The sequence below is a fragment of the Dermochelys coriacea genome, chromosome 2 (assembly GCF_009764565.3).
Source record: "Dermochelys coriacea isolate rDerCor1 chromosome 2, rDerCor1.pri.v4, whole genome shotgun sequence".
Taxonomy (NCBI): Eukaryota; Metazoa; Chordata; order Testudines; family Dermochelyidae; genus Dermochelys; species Dermochelys coriacea.
Window position 1 is genome coordinate 263,898,643 of NC_050069.1, and position 24,231 is coordinate 263,922,873.

The following is a 24,231-nucleotide window of genomic DNA, read 5'->3' on the forward strand; positions in this document are numbered from 1 at the left end:
AATCATAGAACTGGAAGGGACCTCAAGAGGTCATCTAGTCCAGTCCCCTGCACTCAAGGCAGGACTAAGTATTATATAGACCCGTGGTTCTCAAAGCCGGTCCGCCGCTTGTTCAGGGAAAGCCCCTGGCAGGCCGGACCAGTTTGTTTACCTGCCGCGTCTGCAGGTTTGGCCGATCGCGGCTCCCACTGGCCACAGTTCACCGCTCCAGTCCAATGGGGGATGCAGGAAGGGCGGCCAGCACATCCATTGGCCCATGCCGCTTCCTGCGGCCCCCATTGGCCTGGAGCAGCGAACCGCGGCCAGTGGGAGCCGTGATCAGCTGAACCTGCGGACCAGCCCCGGCCCGCCAGGGGCTTTCCCTGAACAAGTGGTGGACCAGCTTTGAGAACCACTGATCTAGACCATCCCTGACCGGTGTTTGTCAAACCTGCTCTTAAAAATCCCCAATGATGGAGATTCCACAACCTCCCTAAGCAATTTCTTTCAGTGCTTAACTACACTGACAGATAGGAAGTTTTTCCTTATGTCCAACCTAAACCGCCCTTGCTGCAATTTAAGACTATTGCTTCTTGTCCTCTCCTCCGAGATTAAGAAGAACAATTTTTCTCCATCCTCCTCGTAACAATCTTTTATGTAGTTGAAAACAATTATGTCCCCTCTCAGTCGTCTCTTCTCCAGATTATGTGTTTATATTATTGAAAGCAATGTCAAAGAAGCTTGACTTGAACTTGGCATGGAAAGTAGTGAGGTGGGAGGTAGTTTTCAGATACTGTGGGAGTTCGTTCCAAGGTCTTGGATGAACCCACAAGAAAACTCTGTCTCTCGTAGTAACACTTCAGTAACTTCACACTTGCCATACTCTATTACCTTGTGACAACTCTTTTAGTCATCTTTTGAAGATGAAACATTGTATTATATGCAGTAACTATTATGACAGGTTTCAGAGTAGCAGCCGTGTTAGTCTGTATTTGCAAAAAGAAAAGGAGTACTTATGGCACCTTAGAGACTAACAAATTTATTTGAGCATAAGCTTTCGTGAGCTACAGCTCACTTCATCGGATGCATTTGACGGAAAATACTGTGGGGAGATTTATATACACACACAGAGAACATGAAACAAGGGTTTTATCATACCACTGTAAGGAGAGTGATCACTTAAAATGAGCCATCACCAGCAGCGGGGCGGGGGGAGGGGAGGTGGTTAGTGGTTCTGTTGTGTGGTGTGTGGTTGCTGGTGAGTATTTGCTTCAGGTTGTGGGGCTGTCTGTAAGCAAGAACCAACAACCACACACCACACAACAGAACCACTAACCCAGGAACCTATCCTTGCAACAAAGCCCGTTGCCAACTCTGTCCACATATCTATTCAGGGGACACCATCATAGGGCCTAATCACATCAGCCACATTATCAGAGGCTCGTTCACCTGCGCATCCACCAATGTGATATATGCCATCATGTGCCAGCAATGCCCCTCTGCTATGTACATTGGTCAAACTGGACAGTCTCTACGTAAAAGAATAAATGGACACAAATCAGACATCAAGAATTATAACATTCAAAAACCAGTCAGAGAACACTTCAATCTCTCCGGTCACTCGATTACAGACCTGAGGGTGGCTATCCTTCAACAAAAAAGCTTCAAAAACAGACTCCAACGAGAGACTGCTGAATTGGAATTAATTTTCAAACTGGATACAATTAACTTAGGCTTGAATAGAGACTGGGAATGGATGAGTCATTACACAAAGTAAAACTATTTCCCCATGTTATTTCTCCCCCCGCACCCCACCCCGCACTGTTCCTCAGACAGTTCTTGTTAACTGCTGGAAATGGCCCACCTTGCTTGTCACCATGAAAGGTTTTCCTCCTTTCCCCCCCTGCTGCTGGTGATGGCTCATCTTAAGTGATCACTCTCCTTACGGTGTGTATGATAAAACCCATTGTTTCATGTTCTCTGTGTGTGTATATAAATCTCCCCACTGTATTTTCCACCAAATGCATCCGATGAAGTGAGCTGTAGCTCACGAAAGCTTATGCTCAAATAAATTTGTTAGTCTCTAAGGTGCCACAAGTACTCCTTTTCTAGTAACTATTATGATGTTGTGAAATCTCACCATCTTGTACTGAAAAGCAACCCAATAGTAAAAGGCTCTTACCTTTCACAGTCAGCATTGCAGAGGTCGTCTCATCCCCAGCAATGCAGGAATACTCGCCGGTGTCTTTAGGCTCCAGGTGTTGAATACATAACTCATGAATGGTACCATCCCGTCTGATTCTATACTTGGAACTTGACTGAAGCACCCTGCCATCTTTCCTCCACTCTACTACAGCGTTAGTTATTGTGACTTCACAGCGTAGCTTGACCATTCCTCCCTCTTCCACTTCCTCATTCTTTAGCTGTTGCTTGAACAGAGGTTTAATGGCTGTGGAGTCAAGAACAGTCAATAGACAATCCATTAGCTATGTGCTTATATGTAGAAAGATGAACCCAGCTACAGTCCAACATAAGGAGGCTGACTGCCTGTGGCTTCATGCTGCGGAACAAATATGTATTTAATAATGTCAGAGGTATATAAACCACTTGTGATCCCAGTATATAAAGAAAGGCAATCTCAGTGCAATTTCCGTCAAGGTTTTATCCCACACAAAGTTCAGTGTTTCTTTATCAAAAGGAGCTCTATTATGAGCCTTCTTGTGATGTAGAAGATAGCATTAGGAGTTAGGATGAACTATTAGCATTCATTCTAAATACAGAGTATACTCTTCTTACTAACACCAGTGTAACTCCATTGACTTCAATGGAGTTACTCCTGATTTACACCAACTTGAGAAAGAGGTGAATCAGGCCTTAAACACACAATCTGTTGCACCACTATCTTTCCAAAATCCTTAGACTCGCAACAATAATCCCTTGCAGAAGATGTAGAACAATTGTACTAGAACAAATTCCATCCAACTACTTGGACAACAGCCACTGAACTGTTGGGAAGTTAGTTAATTATGTGACTAGCCACCCACTTTATTTTTGTTTTCTTTAAATGCTCATGATTTTCACTGCAGTTTATTAAAGATGAAAATCAGTAGGTAATCAAAGTGCTTCTATAACTTGCTTATGCATGATGATTCTATTACAGCACCGGACTAGAAAATAACCCAAACTACCAGATCCGTAGAATTAACATTTGTTAAAATCATGGAGTCTTCATATAGTGTGAATTTTCTTGCAACTGTTAAGGGACACAAGGAGGTCACTTATATGCAGTGAATTATGCATTCTAACAGGCATTCTAAAAATGTCCCTCCATAATCCACTTTTGTGCATTCCGATTCTTGGTTTTGCATCTGCTTTTCTCTCATTCAACTTATTACTAATTTGATGTATTCACAACAAAATTCAGAGTAACTTCTCTAACATGTCACTGATCATGTTTTTAAACTGTGCCCCATTTAGGGCGATTCACCTCACTAACCATTCACTCTGAGGTTGGCTGTGCTCTGTTGATCTCCAGTATCACAGGTGAAATCTGATGTGTCCTCTGGTTCTGTGTTATGGATCACAAGTTCAGCTACAAGACCATCTAATTTCATTTCATATTTGGCACATGGAAAGAGGTCCATGGTGCCTTTCCTCCATTGCACAGAAGTCGGGGCCTTTGTCAGCTCACACTGGAGTTTTACTGTAGCTCCTTCTTCTACTTCCTTGTCCTTGAGCTCCTTTTTGAAAAGAACTGGGAGGGCTAAAAGGAAATGAAAAAAAACAGGGGGTTTTATTTAACCCCAAATCAAGTACCTGTTAACACAACCAGACACTGACATTATGGGAAAGGTAGCGCCTGTTTTTTAAAAATACCCCCAAAGTCACTATCATTGAATGTATACTGCCAACTTGCACATGACAATGGTAACTGATTCCATTATATTCAAAAGAGGCTGTCTGCAATTCTGAAATTTCCTTCAAGTACTGTTTGACTTTATGTCTTCCCTTGGTTGAGTTCTTTGAGCTAAATTAACTTTGAACCGATCCCAGAGATATGTCAGTATTCAAAACTGAATCTTCCTAGGGCCAGACCTTGGGAAAGTCCCACGTTGGCCTCATTCCAGTTACTAGATGGAAAACTTTGTTTTTGTTTAATATTGGAGAGGACATCAGTGGTGCATTAAGACAAATGTCCAGTGACATTATGTTGAATCATTGCAGAGTTTCCCTCTCAAATTCTTCCCAAATGTATGGGAAAGTTACTCATGTTTACAAGCAACACTCACGTGCTCTGTGACAGAGCTTCCTCTCTGCCTCCATGGGTCCCAAGCTTCCATTTAATGGCGGGCTGGGGTATTCCTCTTTTCCCTCAGAATTTTCCCCATGCCCCTGGGTTTACTGTCCACACCCTGTCAGAGCAGGGTCCCTCCCTGATGGGGCAGGGGGAAGGAAGCCTCTCAGTCTCTGGTAGCCCCTCCGGTGGTGGTGGCAACAGACCAGACACTCGGTTCAGTCTCTCCCCTCTGGCAGGGTCTCTTTCCTCAGACCTCCGGAGCCCAGAAGGGCCATCCACCCTGTTAGGCAGGGATTCTCCCACCCTTCGCCTCTGTACCTGCGTGGCTTCTCTCCTAATGCTTGTCAGCCTCTGCACTGCCCAGCTCTCCCCCTCAGCTCCTATTGAGTGCCCTATCTGGCTGGAGGGAAGGCTTTTAGAAGGTTCTGGCAGGCCCTTGATTGGCCCCAGATGTCCTAATTAACCTAGAGTAACCCCTGTTTGGCTACCAAGGGAAAAGGGACCTGCTTATCCTGAGGCTAATATATCTGTCTTCCAGCACTCTCCTGTAGTGCGGGAGGATCCTATAGCTTTGGGCAGGCTTGCACCCGCCCGCTTTCCCAGAACCCAATAGGAGCACACTCCTGTAGCTGTCTGGCCTGACCCTGTCCCAGCTCCTACAAACAAATATGATCTCTTAAAATAAAGTACCATCTCCTCTTCCATACCACTGTTCCCTTCAGGATAATGGTGTGGGGCGACTTTATTTTAAAAAAAAATCAATAAGATGGAAGGGAAAAAATCATTATACCCCAAAATTATATAATTCAATCATGTTACTTTTGTGTGCTGAAGCAAATCGATTGTTTCAGAGTGAAGTCAGCGAGGGACTCTCATCACCTACCTTTCACATATAAAGAAGCCTTTGTTTCCTGTTCCCCAATATCACAGCTGTATTCTCCTGTATCTTCGACTTGGAGATTATGTACTAAGAGCTCCACAATGCATTCCCTCTGTTTCATTTCATACTTATTGCTAGGCTGCAGCCCCAGGCTTCCTCTCCTCCATTCCACTGGAACGTTTGGTTTTGACAGCTCACAATGTAATGTAGCTGTACCTCCTTCTTCAGCCTCCTGATTCTGAAGGGGTTGCTTAAATATAATTGGCAGGGCTGTAAAAATTGAGAGGTAAATATTTTAAGTGCATGTTAGTCCCCAGATGAAGATATCTGCCAGGGTTCATCAAGAACAAGCTAAACCAGGGTTTCTCTAACACTGGTGTGTGGACCACTTTTTGTCGGCCCATTGCATGAACCATTTCTAAACCTAGAAACGGTGGTGGGGTGGGGGAAGGATTGTGGCATTAGGAGCAGAGTTTGTTCATGAGTAGATCTGTCTCACAAAGTAGTGCACAAAATGAACAAGTCTGAGAGCTACTGATCTAATCTAATCAGACTTTTCTATGGAAGCATCTCTACAAGAACAGAAGAGGCTGCATTTGAAGAACACAGTATCTGAAAGCAAGGGCTAAAGTGGTAGTGAATTTGTCCTCCTATGTGGTCCCTTTCCCTCCTATCAGCTTTTAAGATTTACAGCAGCCTGTTGTGTTTAGCTTAGAGAATCTTCTCCTTTAGACTGGTTTCAGAGTAGCAGCCGTGTTAGTCTGTATTCGCAAAAAGAAAAGGAGTACTTGTGGCACCTTAGAGACAAACAAATTTATTTGAGCATAAGCTTTCGTGAGCTACAGCTCACTTCATCGGATGCATTTTTTCTTCTTTAGACTGTAAACGAACACATCTGATGAAGTGAGCTGTAGCTCATGAAAGGTTATGCTCAAATAAATTTGTTAATCTCTAAGGTGCCACAAGTCCTCCTTTTCTTTTTGCGGATACAGACTAATACAGCTGCTACTCTGAAACTTGGGACAGAGACTATCTTTTTGTTCTGAGTTTGTACAGCACAAAGCACAGTGGGGTCCTGGTCTGTGATAAGGGCTACAGTAATATAAATAAATAATACTAGTAATAGATAAATTCTCAGCCAATGCATAACAGGCAAAGTTAAGTTTCAAAATGTGACAGTGGTTAGTTCAACGGGAGATGAATGTAATACGAATGGAATTGGAGAAAGTTTCAGCTTTCAGAAAGGACCTAGTTTTGTATGACACCAGGGGCTCAGGCAGGCAAGTCGAGCGACACTAATTGCATTCAAACTCTACCGTCATCGTGCAGCACTGACTACTCAAGAGTATTTAATAAATATCTGTTTCCTACAACTCTACCTGCCTGTCCTACCACTTATTATTAATGAAAAAATAAAAAGAACAGCTCGAAAAAGAAAAGGGAATTCAGCAACAAATAACTCATCTTTGGGTTTTCTCTCATCAACACTTAAGTTATACAGTAGCTATAGTCAATATTTGATTAACAGCAAAGTTTCTTTCACCAGATACAGCTTTTCCCTTCTGGGCAAAATCTTCTTGAGCTGGAAAGGCCAACAATTTTTGGGAATAAATTTTCCTGTTGCCATAAAAAACAGCTGCTCATGATGAAAAGTCAGCTAATTCTGCCACATAAATGGCCTTTCATTTGCATAAAGTAATTTGAAGCAAAAATAAAATTAAAAAAAACTTTCACTTTTCACAAACCCATAAACATAGCACTTTTACCCATTTCACTAGTAGTGGTCATTCCCTGCCCTACGGATTCAGATGACATCTGAAGTTGGACCAAATTAATTATTAGTGAAACTCCATGGACTTCAGCTTGGGTTACAAAAATCCACTTGGGCACATTCGACATGAGAAACATTTTAAATATGGGGTCACCCCCACAAACAGCAGTAGCTATAATGTCATTATAGAAGAGCTCACCAAATTCTCATTTGCTATCAACTTCACTCCACTCAGATGGCTTGGGTGCACCAGTACCTTTACATCACCATATTGTTTAACTGGTTTGCTGCTGCTTAAACATTTCAGGTATGCCAGGCAACCTCCTCACCCCCAAGACTGGCACATGTGCCAGATCTGTGGGAACATTCCATTCAGATTGCAGTGAAATAGGCAGGAGTGGGTGGGTGAGATTCTGTGGCCTGCGTTGTGCAGGAGGTTGGACTAGATGATCATAACGGTCCCTTCTGACCTTGGTATCTATGAATCTATGAATACACCAAGAGCACAGCAGAACATACACTGGAATAGAGGACCAGCAGCAAAGCAACTAAAGCAAAATTAGAAGGACCTTATTTCATAGCACATTTATGCAATGTTGCAATGTTCTGCCTACCATGTATGGTCACTGCAGCTGTTGTCTGTTGATCCCCAGAGTCACAGATATATTTTCCACTATCGTCCAGTTTTAAGTCATGAATGACCAGCTCAGCAATGGGTCCTTGTCGCTTCATTTCATATTTCAGTCCAGGGTAGAGAGTCGTAGCTCCTTTCCTCCACTCTACAGGAGCACTAGGTTTGGTAAGCTCACACCGCAGTGTGACTGTGCCACCTTCTTCTGCCTCCTCATCCCGAAGCTCATGTTCAAAAAGTGCTGGTAGGGCTATAAAATAAAAACATAATGTGAGTCATACCACAACTGTGCTTTCTTGGGGGAGAGATAAAAAGAGAAAGAGAAAGAGAAAGAAAGAGTTTGAACTCTGTAACCCTCTACAATAAACTATTTTGATGTGTCAAGGCCTCAGGAATCTACAGTAGTAGATCCCAAAGAGGTAATGTGCATATTTTCAGAACCAGAAAGTATCTATTTCAGGAAGCAGCTCTTGCTATGTATTTTGCTCATTCTTAACATGAACCAGGATCTACAGGGGGCAGGAGGCTTTTATTGCTACAAAAGTAACCAATGTTACTTGTGTCCGCCCCATGGTCTTGGAAAAGTTCTTGGGGCTGAAGAGTTGATCTGAACATCTGCAATAAGGAGTAAGCATTTCAATATATTTTCCTAAAGGAGGGTTTTAAGGATGAAATTAGAGTTACATGGCCCATCTTGGGGCCTGCACAGGATTCTGTGTTGCAATTCCCTTTTGCTTCAATGCCACTCTGTTAGGCCATTTGGGCTATGCTCTTGTGCTCCCCTTGTGGATTTAATTGGATTCCTGGCCCAAAACTGATGCAAACTTGTCTAAAACTTGGCCCCGTTTTGCCAAAGAGTTTGTGAAGCTCAGTGAACAATTCAGTTCACCTGGGCTGCGTTTTTTGGTTTGTATGATGTACTCATACAATGAATTGCTCTAGATCTGTTTAATATCTCCTAAATTGCAAACGTGATCCATCACAAAAGAGTGCCCATAATAAAAATTACTATAAGTTTCAGAGTAACAGCCATATTAGTCTGTATTTGCAAGAAGAAAAGGAGTACTTGTGGCACCTTAGAGACTAACAAATTTATTTGAGCATAAGCTTTCGTGAGCTACAGCTCACTTCATCGGATGCATTCAGTGGAAAATACAATGGGGAGATTTATATACACAGAGAACATGAAACAATAGGTGTTACCATACACACTGTAAGGAGAGTGATCACTTAAGATGAGCCATCACCAGCAGGAGAGTGGCGGGGGGGGTGGGCGAAAACCTTTTGTAGTGATAATCAAGGTGGGCCATTTCCAGCAGTTGATAAGAACGTATGAGGAACAGTGGAGGGCCGGGGGCGGGGAATAAACATGGGGAAATAGTTTTACTTTGTGTAATGACCCATCCACTCCCAGTCTCTATTCAAGCCTAAGTTAATTGTATCGAGTTTGCAAATTAATTCCAATTCAGCAGTCTCTCGTTGGAGTCTGTTTTTGAAGTTTTTTTGTTGAAGGATTGCCACTTTTAGGTCTGTAATCGAGTGACCAGAGAGATTGAAGTGTTCTCCGACTGGTTTTTGAATGTTATAATTCTAGATGTCTGATTTGTGTCTATTTATTCTTTTACTTACAGACTGTCCAGTTTGGCCAATGTACATGGCAGAGGGGCATTGCTGGCACATGATGGCATATATCACATTGGTAGATGTGCAGGTGAACGAGCCTTTGATAGTGTGGCTGATGTGATTAGGCCCTATGATGGTGTCCCCTGAATAGATATGCGGACAGAGTTGGCAACGGGCTCTGTTGCAAGGGTAGGTTCCTGGATTAGTGGTTCTGTTGTGTGGTGTGTGGTTGCTGGTGAGTATTTGCTTCAGGTTGGGGGGCTGTCTGTAAGCAAGGACTGGCCTGTCTCCCAAGATCTATGAGAGTGTTGTCGTCCTTCAGGATAGGTTGTACATCCTTGATGATGCGTTGAAGAGGTTTTAGTTGGGGGCTGAAAGTGATGGCTAGTGGCGTTCTGTTATTTTCTTTGTTGGGCCTGTCCTGTAGTAGGTGATTTCTGGGTACTCTTCTGGCTCTGTCAATCTGTTCCTTCACTTCAGCAGGTGGGTATTGTAGTTGTAAGAATGCTTGATAGAGATCTTGTAGGTGTTTATCTCTGTCTGAGGGGTTGGAGCAAATGTGGTTGTATCATAGAGCTTGGCTGTAGACAATGGATCGTGTGGTGTGATCTGGGTGAAAGCTGGAGGCATGAAGGTAGGAATAGCGGTCAGTAGGTTTCTGGTATAGGGTGGTATTTATGTGACCATTGCTTATTAGCACAGTAGTGTCCAGGAAGTGGATCTCTTGTGTGGACTGGTCCAGGCTGGTGGGATGGAAATTGTTGAAATCCTGGTGGAATTCCTCAAGGGCTTCTTTTCCATGGGTCCAGATGATGAAGATGTCATCAATGTAGCGCAAGTAGAGTAGGGGCATTAGGGGACGAGAGCTGAGGAAGCGTTGTTCTAAGTCAGCCATAAAAATGTTGGCATACTGTGGGGCCATGCGGGTACCCATCGCAGTGCCGCTGATTTGAAGGTATACATTGTCACCAAATGTGAAATAGTTATGGGTCAGGACAAAGTCACAAAGTTCTGCCACCAGGTTAGCCGTGACAGTATCGGGGATACTGTTCCTGACGGCTTGTAGTCCATCTTTGTGTGGAATGTTGGTGTAGAGGCTTCTACATCCATAGTGGCTAGGATGGTGTTTTTAGGAAGATCACCAATGGATTGTAGTTTTCTCAGGAAGTCAGTGGTGTCTCGAAGACAGCTGGGAGTGCTGGTAGCGTAGGGCCTGAAGAGGGAGTCTACAGAGCCAGATAATCCTGCTGTCAGGGTGCCAATGCCTGAGATGATGGGGCATCCAGGATTTCCAGGTTTATGGATCTTGGGTAGCAGATAGAATACTCCAGGTCGGGGTTCCAGGGGTGTGTCTGTGCGGATTTGTTCTTGTGCTTTTTCAGGGAGTTTCTTGAGCAAATGCTGTAGTTTCTTTTGGTAACCCTCAGTGGGATCAGAGAGTAATGGCTTGTAGAAAGTGGTGTTGGAGAGCTGCCTAGCAGCCTCTTGTTCATATTCCGACCTATTCATGATGACGACAGCACCTCCTTGGTCAGCCTTTTTGATTATGATGTCAGAGTTGTTTCTGAGGTTGTGGATGGTATTGTGTTCTGCACGGCTGTGGTTATGGGGCAAGCGATGCTGCTTTTCCACAATTTCAGCCCATGCACGTTGGTGGAAGCACTCTCTGTAGAAGTCCAGTCTGTTTTTTCGACCTTCAGGACAAGTCCACCCAGAATCCTTCTTTTTGTAGTGTTGGTAGAAAGGTCTCTGTGGGTTAGTATGTTGTTCAGAGGTGTGTTGGAAATATTCCTTGAGTCGGAGACATCGTAAATAGGATTCTAGGTCACCACAGAACTGTATCATGTTCGTGGGGGTGGAGGGGCAGAAGGAAAGGCCCAGAGATAGGATAGATTCTTCTGCTGGGCTAACAGTATAGTTGGATAGATTAACAATATTGCTGGGTGGGTTAAGGGAACCACTGTTGTGGCCCCTTGTGCTGAACCGGAATTAATTTTCAAACTGGATACAATTAACTTAGGCTTGAATAGAGACCGGGAGTGCTATGATAGTACGATATTGCTTGGGGTGTGCTAAAGACCACCGGGATCTAATTTGGATATGGATAGAGCCCTTTTTAATGTCTTTAATAAAGTAAATACTAATGGAAACTGCATGATCATGGGAGACTAACTTCCCAGATATAGACTGGAGGACCTGTGCTAGTAATAATAATAGGGCTCAGATTTTTCTAGATGCGATAGCTGATGGATTCCTTCATCAAGTAGTTGCTGAACTGACTAGAGGGGATGCCATTTTAGATTTAATTTTGGTGAATAGCGAGGACCTCATAGAAGAAATGGTTGTAGGGGATAATCTTGGCTCAAGTGATCATGAGCTAATTCAGTTCAACTGAACGGAAGGATTAACAAAAATAAATCTGCAACTAGAGTTTTTGATTTCAAAAGGGCTGACTTTCAAAAATTAAGGAAATTAGTTAGGGAAGTGGATTAGACTGAACAACTTATGGATCTAAAGGTAGAGGAGGCCTGGGATTACTTTAAATCAAAGCTGCAGAAGCTATCGGAAGCCTGTATCCCAAGAAAGGGGAAAAAATTCATAGGAAGGAGTTGTAAACCAAGCTGGATGAGCAAGCATCTTAGAGAGGTGATTAAGAAGAAGCAGAAAGCATACAGGAAGTGGAAGATAGGAGGGATCAGCAAGGAAAGCTACCTTATTGAGGTCAGAACATGTAGGGATAAAGTGAGACAGGCTAAAAGTCGAGTCGAGTTGGACCTTGCAAAGGGAATTAAAACCAATAGTAAAAGGTTCTATAGCCATATAAATAAGAAGAAAACTAAGAAAGAAGTGGGGCCGCTAAACACTGAGGATGGAGTGGAGGTTAAAGATAATCTTGGCATGGCCCAATATCTAAACAAATACTTTGCCTCAGTCTTTAATAAGGCTAAAGAGGATCTTAGGGATAATGGTAGCATGACAAATGGGAATGAAGATATGGAGGTAGATATTACCATATCGGAGGTAGAAGTGAAACTCAAACAGCTTAATGGGACTAAATCAGGGGGCCCAGATAATCTTCATCCAAGAATATTAAAGGAATTGGCACCTGAAATTGCAAGCCCATTAGCAAGAATTTTTAATGAATCTGTAAACTCAGGAGTTGTACCGAATGATTGGAGAATTGCTAATATAGTTCCTATTTTTAAGAAAGGAAAAAAAAGTGATCCGAGTAACTACAGGCCAGTTAGTTTGACATCTGTAGTATGCAAGGTCCTGGAAAAAATTTTGAAGGAGAAATTAGTTAAGGACATTGAAGTCAGTGGTAAATGGGACAAAATAGAACATGGTTTTACAAAAGGTAGATCGTGCCAAACCAATCTGATCTCCTTTTTTGAAAAAGTAACAGATTTTTTAGATAAAGGAAACACAGTGGATCTAATTTACCTAGATTTCAGTAAGGCATTTGATACCGTACCACATGGGGAATTATTAGTTAAATTGGAGAAGATGGGGATCAATATGAACATCAAAAGGTGGATAAGGAATTGGTTAAAGGGGAGACTACAACGGGTCCTACTGAAAGGCGAACTGTCAGGCTGGAGGGAGGTTACCAATGGAGTTCCTCAAGGATCGGTTTTGGGACCAATCTTATTTAATCTTTATATTACTGACCTTGGCACAAAAAGTGGGAGTGTGCTAATAAAGTTTGCAGATGATACAAAGTTGGGAGGTATTGCCAATTCGGAGAAGGATCGGGATATTATACAGGAGGATCTGGATGACCTTGTAAACTGGAGTAATAGTAATAGGATGAAATTTAATAGTGAGAAGTGTAAGGTTATGCATTTAGGGATTAATAACAAGAATTTTAGTTATAAATTGGGGATGCATCAATTAGAAGTAACGGAAGAGGAGAAGGACCTTGGAGTATTGGTTGATCATAGGATGACTATGAGCTGCCAATGTGATATGGCTGTGAAAAAAGCTAATGCGGTTTTGGGATGCATCAGGAGAGGCATTTCCAGTAGGGATAAGGAGGTTTTCGTACCATTATACAAGGCACTGGTGAGACCTCACCTAGAATACTGTGTGCAGTTCTGGTCTCCCATGTTTAAAAAGGATGAATTCAAACTGGAGCAGGTATAGAGAAGAGCTACTAGGATGATGTGAGGAATGGAAAACTTGTCTTATGAAAGGAGACTTAAGGAGCTTGGCTTGTTTAGCCTAACTAAAAGAAGGTTGAGGGGAGATATGATTGCTCTCTATAAATATATCAGAGAGATAAATACAGGAGAGGGAGAAGAATTATTTAAGCTCAGCACCAATGTGGACACAAGAACTGGTATAAACTGGGTATAAACTGGCCACCAGGAAGTTTAGACTTGAAATTAGACGAAGGTTTCTAACCATCAGAGGAGTGAAGTTTTGGAATAGCCTTCCAAGGGAAGCAGTGGGGGCAAAAGATCTATCTGGCTTTAAGATTCTACTCGATAAGTTTATGGAGGAGATGGTATGATGGGATAATGGGATTTTGGTAATTAATTGATCTTTAAATATTCAGGGTAAATAGGCCTAATCCCCTGAGATTGGATATTAGATGGATGGGATCTGAGTTACCCAGGAAAGAATATTCTGTAGTATCTGGCGGGTGAATCTTGCCCATATGCTCAGGGTTTAGCTGATTGCCATATTTGGGGTCGGGAAGGAATTTTTCTCCAGGGCAGATTGGAGAGGCCCTGGAGTTTTTTCGCCTTCCTCTGTAGCATGGGGCACGGGTCACTTGAGGGAGGAATCTCTGCTCCTTGAAGTCTTTAAAACACAATTTGAGGACTTCAATAGCTCAGACATAGGTGAGGTTTTTCGTAGGAGTGGGTGGATGAGATTCTGTGGCCTGCATTGTGCAGGAGGTCGGACTAGATGATCAGAATGGTCCCTTCTGACCTTAGTATCTATGAATCTATGAGTGGATGGGTCATTACACAAAGTAAAACTATTTCCCCATGTTTATTCCCTCCCCCCCACACACACACACACACTGTTCCTCATGCGTTCTTGTCAACTGCTGGAAATGGCCCACCTTGATTATCACTACAAAAGGTTTTCTCCCCTCCCCTCCCCCCGCCGCTCTCCTGCTGGTAATAGCTCATCTTAAGTGATCACGCTCCTTACAATCTGTATGGTAACACCGATTGTTTCATGTTCTCTGTGTATATAAATCTCCCCACTGTATTTTCCACTGAATGCATCCGATGAAGTGAGCTGTAGCTCATGAAAGCTTATGCTCAAATAAATTTGTTAGTCTCTAAGGTGCCACAAGTCCTCCTTTTCTTTTTTAAAAATTACTATAGTACACCAAGGGCCAATTCAAAGTAAATGGAGGAGAACCTAAGTCACAAACATACATTCCAGGCTTGAAGTACAGAATATAGCACACCAGAAAGGAATATTGGTCAAAGGCTTTGCTCACACTCGTCTTCTTAATGAATCTCAAGGTAGCTAGTGAAGGATGCAGGATTCAGCCAAAAATTTGCATAAAACCACACCTCTCACATAACAGTAAGAAGCAGTATTACTAAAATAGCAGAAGGGGACGTAGGGAAATTGCAAGAGGCACTTATATAGGATGCCCAGATAATGTACAGAGATAAAAACATGTCTCTTTCAGAATTAAAAAGGATGATGAGTCACATCCTTCTTTCATTTTAGGAGACTTTTAATCCCTTCTCTTAAGACATCTTTTCAGTATAAATTCATGAGGACTCTGGCACAGTATTATTGAGAGCTATTTTAAACAGAGTCCCCCAGCCTTATAGTTGTTGTGTGCTGGAGTATTATTGTATAAGTACAAGCCTTAATAGCAAGCTTTGCATCCCATGACATTATTTCAATAAGCAAAGCTGGTATTAAAAATACTTCAGAAATTATTTTCTTTTCCTTCTTACCATGCACTATTAAGGCAGCTGTGGTCTTCTGGTCTCCACACACACAGGTGTAATCTCCAGCATCCTTCAGATCTAAACCATGGACCACCAGCTCCACAATGCAACCTTTCTGTCTGATTGTGTACTTGTCATTTGGTCTGAGCACTTTGTGCCCCTTCTTCCACTCCACTGGGGCAGCGACCTTGGTCAGCTCACAGTGCAGAGTGACTGTTCCACCTTCTGTGGCTTCCTCATTGCACATTTCTTCTTTGAAAGATGGAGGCAGAGCTGAAGGATGCAATATATACAGTGTGTTACAAACTGATGGCAATTAGCTGCTGTAGTTGAAAAAACAGGAGGTGGAGGGGAAAGCAGAAAAGAGTGAAGAAGGATAGGGCTTGAGAGGAACGGAGGAGAAACAGCAGAGAAGTAAAAAGTGATATTATATCCCAATTGAAATGTATGTCTGAATTCTTGTACTGTTTAGTCTGGCTTTACACTTGTGAAATGTCACTGACTTCAATAGATTTACTCCTGACTTACATAACATAAGAATGGCTATACTGTCTTCCAACAGTGGCCAATGCAGGTGCTTAGGAGGGAATGAACAGAAAAGGCGATCATTTAGTGATCCATCCCCAGTCGTCCACTCCCAGCTTCTGGCAATCAGAGGCTAGGTACATCCAGAATATGGGGTTGCATCCCTGACCAACTTGGCTAATAGCCATCGATGGACCTATCTTTCATGTCAGGAGGGGGAACATTAAGACCATAATCTTTGGTATCCTCCACCTAGATCCGAGACAATTAGCTCTGTAATGGCCCCCTTCTGTTTCATTTTGTATTTCTCAGTTGCTTTCAGTTCCTTCTGCCCCTTCTTCCACTCCACTAGAGCTGCTTTGGTCAGCTGACTGTGAAGCATGGTTCCTTGCTTTGGTTTTCTCTACATTCTTTAGTTCTTCTTTTAAAAACGCAGTCAGGGCTGATGGGCTCACCATGAGCAGAGGAGTAATCCAACCTCCACAAGACTTTTAACCCTAACTTGTCCAGCTTTCCCCGGATATGATTTTTCTGTTTACGCATTCCTCATTTATCTGCTTCAGATATCTGCCTTGATACGTCTCACCCACCATCTAAAGATAACAATCCCCTCTAAACAATGTCTGATAACGTGTTCATGACTATTGTCTCCGATTAACTACATGGACTAGTATCTCAACTTTCAAGTTGTAATGGCACAGTCTCAAATTGGAAAAGAAACAAAACATTAAAATGTAAAAGTTCGGTCAGATCAAAATTCCAAATTTGAATCCCATGTCCAAACTATGGGCCTAAATCCAAACTCCTTGGATGTGATATATTTCCCACTTAAATTAGTTTGAAACTGAGGTACTGACTTCAACCATGTGACCTCTGATTTTTATATTAGTGTGAAAACAGAATAAGATCATATCAAGAAATCATCATCATCATCTCAGAAAATCAGACTTCAAAGCAAAGCCATCTGAATGGACAATGGCTGCAGGAACAGAACCCTAGTGCAAAACAGTTCTTACAGCAGAAGTTTTGACTAAATTATTCTTGTGATCAGAGTAGTATTTATTTCCCTATACAAATAGTAGACAGACGGGGAAAGAAAATGCCAGAAAAGGAAGATAAAAGAATTGCCAGAGTTGCATTTTAGGAAAGGAAATGGCGGAAATTGGATGTGTTAGATAGTACATGAGGATGCAGAATGGGATTTTTCTATACAGGTAGCCTCCAGTTTATCAAAGCTAAGGAATGTTATTCTAAAAAAATGGAGCTGCAGTGAATGAAGTAGACATGACAGATAAAGGAAATGTGGACACAGAGCCAAGTTTTCCTACCAAGGATGCAGGTGATAAGAAAAATTAGACATAGTTCATGACAAAATATTATTACCATGTACTGTTAAAGCAGCCGTGGTCTGATGTTCTCCACACACACAAGTATAATTTCCTGAATCCTTCTCATCTAGATCATGGACAACCAGCTCTGCAATGGCACCTTCCAGTCTCATTTTGTATTTATCACTTGCTTTGAGTACCTTGTGCCCTTTCTTCCACTCTACTGGGACAGCCTTGGTCAGCTCACAGTGCAGAGTGGCATTTCCACCTTCTTTAGCTTCCACATTCTTTAGTTCTTCTTTAAAAAGTGCTGGCAAGGCTGAGGGATGCAACATGGACAAAGTGGGCATCAAAATTCCAGAGTTTGAACCCTAATTTCTCTTCCTTTCTCATGCTATTCCCATTCAGACATTTCTCATTTATCTTGTTCTAACATCTGCTTTGATATGACTGACACACCAATCCTTAAAAGAAAACAACTCCTGGTTCTGTTTGACCATGTTTTTACTTACTGTCCCTGATGAATAACCTCACCTCTCACAAGGACATTACAAGTGAGATGTAGTACCTATTTCAACGGAATTGACAACTTACACTGCTAGATGTAAACTTATTCTATCTATATGGACATGATCTCTTGGAGGCTGGTCCACCGATAAGTTTTCAGACAACTTACAAGCTAAAATAATGAAAGCAACTAGACAGCAAAACATAAATCACACACTTCTAGTTTTAAATCGAGGTGCATGGGAAAGCCCCTAACATGACCAGAGAATGTTGGCTTCTCTCTTATCTCCTAAGAAATCATACCTCAAAATAAAAACACCCACAGGAGACACAAACAATGTCTATAGAAACAAACCCTAGTGCAAATTTCAGTCAAACCCGCCCAATGCATAACAAGTGTTAACTAAGGAAGGAGGACAGGAAAAGAACACGGCCTAGAAAAGAAGTCAGAGGAAAGGAAAAATCCATGCTTCAGGGAAGGACAGGGAACATTAGGATGTGGTCATATAAAGCACAATGAGACAGGATAGGATAGGATCATTTTGTATAAACAACCTCCATGTCTTCAGAGCCTAGGAATGTTATTCTAAACAAAAGGAGTTGCAGTGAATGAGATGGAGAGTAGTAAAACAGATTAAGGAAATGTGAACACAGAGCAAGGATTTATTTCCAATTTTGTTTCTAAGGAGGCAGCAGAATAAAACAGAATAATCACTTGTAGTGTATTAGCTGACAGTTTATTTTTACCATTTACTGTTAAGGTAGCTGTGGTCTGCTGGTCTCCACACACACAGGTATAATCTCCAGTGTCCTTCACCTCCAGAGTGCAGATAGCCAGCTCTGCAATGGCACCTTCTTGTCTCATTTTGTATTTCTGACTGGCTTTGAGCACTTTGTGCCCTTTCTTCCACTCCACTGGAGCAGCCTTGGTCAGCTCACAGTGCAGAGTGGCTGCTCCATTTTCTGTAGCTTCCAAGCTCTTCAGTTCTTCTTTGAACAGTGGAGGCAGGGCTGAAGAATACAAAATGAATGGAGAATGCATGAAAGTTCACACTGGCAGCTGGCTGGTGTGTTGGAGAGAAAGTTGAATCCTACATTATGAAGGCTTGGTCCAATGTCCATAGAATGCAATGGAAAACCTCCCATTGGCTTCAGCGGGCATTGGACAAGGACCTTAAGAAGGATATAAAGTAAAACGGAAGGAGGAAAGGTAGCTGAGAACATTTGCATATAGACAATTATTTTCCCCATTATAAACCATAGGAAGAGTAATGCAAGCAAATCGCAAGGGCATGTAAAAAGACAAACTAAAACCATGGGAAAAGAATACAACAAGCTAATAAAATCCAGCTAAGGAAGAGCTTGCAATGGAATAATACTGCTGTCATAATAAGACAGTAAATAAAAATGCATACATGTGGTGTCTCATATCTATTTATTTTACCATGCACTGTTAAGGCGGCTGTGGTCTTCTGGTCTCCACACACACAAGTGTAATCTCCAGCATCCTTCAGGTCTAAACCATAAACCACCAGCTCCACAATGCAACCTTCCTGTCTCATTGTGTACTTGTCATTCGGTTTGAGCACTTTGTGCCCCTTCTTCCACTCCACTAGGGCAGCGACCTTGGTCAGCTCACAGTGCAGAGTGACTGTTCCACCTTCTGTGGCTTCCTCATTGCACATTTCTTCTTTGAAAGATGGAGGCAGAGCTGAAGGATGCAATATATACAGTGCGTTACAAACTGATGGCAATTAGCTGCTGTAGTTGAAAAACAGGAGGTGCAGGGGAAAGCAGAAAAGAGTGAAGAAGGATAGGGCTTGAGAGGAATGGAGAAACAGCAGAGAAGTGAAAAGTGATATTATATCCCAATTGAAATGTATGTCTGAATTCTTGTATTGTTTTGTTTGGTTTTACATTTGTGAAACGTTACTGACCTCAATAGTTTTACTCCTGCCCTACATAACATAAGAACGACCATACTGGGTCAGCCCAGTATCCTGTCTTCCAATAGTGGCCAATGCAGGTGCTTAAAAGGCAATGAACAGAAAAGGCGATCATCAAGTGATCCATCCCCCTTCATCCACTCCTAGCTTCTGGCAATCAGAAACTAGGGACACTCAAAATATGGGGTTGCATCCCTGACCATCTTGGCTAATAGCCATTGATGAACCTATCTTTCTCGTCAGCAAGGGGAGAATTAAGACCATAATCTTTGTATCCTCCACCTAGATCGGAGAGCATTAGCGGTCTTAATGACCTCCTTCTGTCTCATTTTGTATTTCTCATTTGCTTTCAATTCCTTCTGCCCCCTTTTTCCACTCCACTAGAGCTGCCTTGGTCAGCTGACTGTGAAGCATGGTTCCTTGCTTTGGTTTTCTCTACATTCTTTAGTTCTTCTTTTAAAAATGCTGTCAGGGCTGATGGGCTCACCATGAGCAGAGGAGTAATCCAAACTCCACAAGACTTTTAACCCTAACTTGTCCTCCTTCCCCCGGATATGATTTTTCTGTTTACACATTCCTCATTTATCTGCTTCAGATATCTGCCTTGATACGTCTCATCCACCCTCTAAAGAAAACAATCTCCTCTAAACAATATCTGATAACATGTTCAAGACTATTGTTCCCGATTAACTACATGGGCTGGTATCTCAGCATTACAAATGAGATGTAGTGCCTACATTAATGGAATTGATAATTTACGCTGCTAGAAATCTTATTATTCTATCTATATGGACATGATCTCTTGGAGGCTGGTCTACCGATAAGTTCTCAAACAACTTACAAGCTAAAATAATGAAAGCAACTAGATGGCAAAACATAAATCATACACTTCTGGCTTTAAATTGAGGTCTACGGGAAAGCCTCAAAAACATGACCAGAGAATGTTGGCTTCTCACTTATCTCCTCAGAAATCATATCCCAAAATAAAAGCATCCATATGAGACACAAACAATGGATACAGGAACACAACCCTAGTGCTAAATTAATTTTTATGATGCAAATTTCAGCCAAATCTGCCTCATGCATAATGAGTGTTAACTAGGAAAAGAGGACAGGAAAAGAATACTGCCCAGAAAAGGAGGAGTCAGAAGAAAGGAAAAATCCATGCTTTAGGGAAGGACAGGGAGCATTAGGATGTGTCACATAAAGCAAGATGGGATAGGATAGGATTTTTTGTATAAAGAGCCTCCATTTCTTCAGAGCCTAGGAAAGTTATTTCAAACAAAAGGAGTTGCAATGAATGAGGTGGACAGAAGTACAACAGATTAAGGAAATGTGTATACAGAACAAGGATTCATTTCCAAATTTGTTTCTAAGGAGGCAGCAGAATAAAAAAGCATAATCACTGATAGTATATTAGCTGACAGTTTATTTTTACCATTTACTGTTAAGGTAGCTGTGGTCTGCTGGTCTCCACACACACAGGTATAATCGTCAGTATCCTTCAAATCTAGATTGTAGATCACCAGCTCTGCTATGGCACCTTCTTGTCTCATTTTGTATTTCTCACTTGCTTTGAGCACCTTTTGCCCTTTCTTCCACTCCACCTGAGCAGCTTTGGTCAGCTCACTGTGCAGAGTGACAGCTTCACCTTCTGTAGCTTCCTTGTTCCTCAGTTCTTTTTTGAAATGTGCAGGTAGAGCTGAGGACACAACAGACCAGATGTTAACACTTATGGAAGAATCACAATTGACTGGGGTCAGCTGATGAAATGGAGGTGAAGGAAAATGAGAAAAATACACAAGATGAAAGAGCTTGAGAAAAACTGAAAGGAACTTCCTTTACTTTCTCCTTTTTGAGGGTAGGTTGGCAATGCCCAGGAATTCTGACCCAAAGTATTATCCCGTAGAAATAAATGAATAGTAGGTAGGATGGAAGAAACAACAGAGAAATTGCAACTTAATATCGAGTCATTATATGATTCCAGTGTCTGACAGTTTAAGTTTCAGGAGTGATACTAGAAAATTAGTATTCATATTAGTATTGAATATTGACAGGTTGTTTTTTTTTACCATGTACTGTTAAAGCAGCTGTTGTCTTCTGATCCCCAGACACACAGGTATAATCTCTAGCATCCTTCAGTTCTACATCATGGATAACCAACTCTGCAATGGCACCCTGCTGTCTCATTTTATATTTGTCACTTGTTTTGACCACAATGTGCCCTATTTTCCACTCCACAGGAGCAGCTTTGGTTAGTTCGCAGTGCAGAGTGACTGATCCGCCTTCTGCAACTTCCTCATTCTTTAGTTCTTGCTTGAAAAGTACAGGCAGGGCTGGGGAATATGAGGTAAACAGACAACGCATTAAAACTGAAACGTCTTTGGTAAGTGGCTTGTACCATGAACTAATGCTGTAGCCTTTCACCTTCATAACTTAGGATCAAATCTGGTTAGTTTTGGGATTTCACTCTGGCCATTCAGATTGTGATCAATATCATTATGTCCTGGAAAATAAAGTTCATTTGACAATCATGGCACAGAGGAAGCTCAACATAGAATGGATCAGCTTGGTTTGATGTGGATTATAAAAAGTGTGTGGGGAAGCGTATATAACATGTGCCCTGCTCCATATCTACATTCAATCCAGCCAGTCTCCACACTGGATGATCATGAACATCGAATACTTTTTAAAATTTACCATCTAAGTCATATGGAAACAAGAAGTTCTCCTTCTTCAGCTATACACAAATTAATAAGAGCCCAAGAGAATTAGGTGAATCTTCTGTGGAACAATAATGAGTTTCACAGGAACAAATGGTAGAGTACTAAGTGTTAATTTGGAATATATTATTTACCATTTACTATCAACGTAGCTGTGGTCTGCTGGTCGCCACACATGCATGTGTAATCTCCTGCATCCTGCAGACCTAGATCATGGATCTCCAGCTGAGCGGTGACACTATCCTGTCTCATGCTGTATTTTTCACTCGCCTTGAGTATCTTGTGTCCTTTCTTCCACTCCACTGAAGCAGGCTTGTTCAGCTCACAATGCAGAGTGACTGTTTTGCCTTCTGTAACGTCCAAGTTCTTCAGTTCTTCTTTGAAAAGCGCAGGCAGAGCTGAGGATCACAGAATGGACCGACAGTACATTAAACACTGTAAATGCCAGGTGGCTGGTGTGATTGGGGGAAAATGGACAAAAATTACATTGTAAAGAGGAAACAAGAAAAGCAGCATGAACAAAGGAAGCTGAGAACTCTTTGGGTTGCAATCAGCTTCCTTTCCTTTCCTTTCAGGACTGTTAATGCACCCAATGGAATTCCAAGAAATAAGACAAGCAATAAAGAGCAAAGTAACACAAAAATTATAAATACATATAAACAATTAACTACTAAAAAAAAAAGCCCCAGACACAGATGCAGGTAAAAATTATAGCAGATGGGGTGGTAGGCAATTTAATTTTGATTTTTTGTTTTACCAGGCACTATCAAGCCAGCAGCTGTCTTCTGGTCTCCACACACACAGGTATAATCTCCAGCATCCTTCAGTTCTAGATCATGAATAACCAGCTTAACAACAGTGCCCTCCTGTCTCATTTTATATTTGTCACTCGCTTTGAGCAAACTGTCCCCTTTCATCCACTCTACTTGAGCGGCTTTGGTCAGCGCACAGCGCAGAGTGGCTGTTCCACCTTCCGTAACTTCCTCCTTCTTCAGTTCTTCTTTGAAGAGTGCAGGCAGAGCTGGAGGATGTAAAAGACAGAGCATTAAAATGGAGCTCTGAGCACAACCACCAGAGAATAGGTGGAAGAAAGGGGGTTAGAAAACATCACGGGCTGGAAGACGGTGATAAAAAGAGAGAGCTGTCTTAGGGCGTGTGATGAGGTGTACTCCCCAACTGGTGTTGCAAGAGCTGAATTGGGCCAAGTGGATCAGACAGTTAGGCTGCAGTCTGGGAGCATTAGTCCTGGGAGGAAAGCTCTAATTAGGGGAATCTTGACAGTGTGGGAATGGGCAGGGTTTATAGAAAGACAGGAACTTGGAAGCAGAGGGGGCTGCAGGGAGGTAGTCTGTAGTCACTCCCTGGGAGAAGTGAGGTGTGCTGGGTGGTGGGGGGAGGGGAGTGGGAGACAAATACCTGCTGGTTACACCCTGGGAGGAAGGACTTGAGAGGCTGGCAAACCCTGGGGAGTGGGGAGGGCCAGGAGGAAAGGAAGAGGCTCAGGGAAAGGCAGCAAGGTGCAGGAAGGAATCGCACCTTGGATGCTGCTTAGAGGGTCCCTGAGCTGGAACCCGGAGTAGAAGGTGGACCTTGGTTCCCCCACCAGCCACAGAGGGAGTGACACCTGGAGCAGAGAATGGGAGGACTGCCTGAGATTGCTGGTGAGCAGGGACTTTGATACACATCCCTAGAAGGGAAAACCACACAGTGACCTGGCCGGACAGCTGAGTCACAAAGCAGAGGTGGCAGTTCCTGGAGTCAGAGAGGGACCACAGAGGGAGAAATAGACAGAGTGTAACCCCAGAAAGGGGCCTGGGCTGCACAGAGCTAATTCCCCGAACGGGCAGGAGGGGGACCCACCTGCAGTGACCAGAGCACCCTGTCACACAGCCTGATCCCACACTTATTCTGTAATGAGCAGTAACTGGATCAGGCTGTTAACACAGATATTGTATTATGGAGTTGGGGTACCGGGGAGGGAGGCTCAACAAAAAACAAATTAATTACTATGACTCCTATATGCAACAAATATAATAAAGGAAAAAGTACAGAAATGACAAATTACACAAGGACAAATGTTTGAAT

At 42.4% G+C, this 24,231-nt stretch overlaps 1 protein-coding gene across 1 annotated transcript in view; it reads right to left on the reverse strand.

The window, feature by feature from the left end:
• OBSCN (obscurin, cytoskeletal calmodulin and titin-interacting RhoGEF) overlaps positions 1-24,231 on the reverse strand; it is a 292,040-nt gene that overhangs the window by 143,294 nt on the left and 124,515 nt on the right. Inside the window, exons 51-62 of the mRNA XM_043509759.1 lie at positions 22,904-23,167; positions 22,281-22,544; positions 21,496-21,759; positions 20,862-21,125; positions 18,922-19,188; positions 18,225-18,488; positions 17,026-17,289; positions 15,124-15,390; positions 7,542-7,808; positions 5,160-5,426; positions 3,476-3,742; positions 2,162-2,428 (exon numbers count right to left, since the gene is read on the reverse strand). Coding sequence (XP_043365694.1) covers positions 2,162-2,428; positions 3,476-3,742; positions 5,160-5,426; positions 7,542-7,808; positions 15,124-15,390; positions 17,026-17,289; positions 18,225-18,488; positions 18,922-19,188; positions 20,862-21,125; positions 21,496-21,759; positions 22,281-22,544; positions 22,904-23,167 — 3,186 coding nt within the window. The remainder of the gene's footprint in view (positions 1-2,161; positions 2,429-3,475; positions 3,743-5,159; positions 5,427-7,541; positions 7,809-15,123; positions 15,391-17,025; positions 17,290-18,224; positions 18,489-18,921; positions 19,189-20,861; positions 21,126-21,495; positions 21,760-22,280; positions 22,545-22,903; positions 23,168-24,231) is intronic.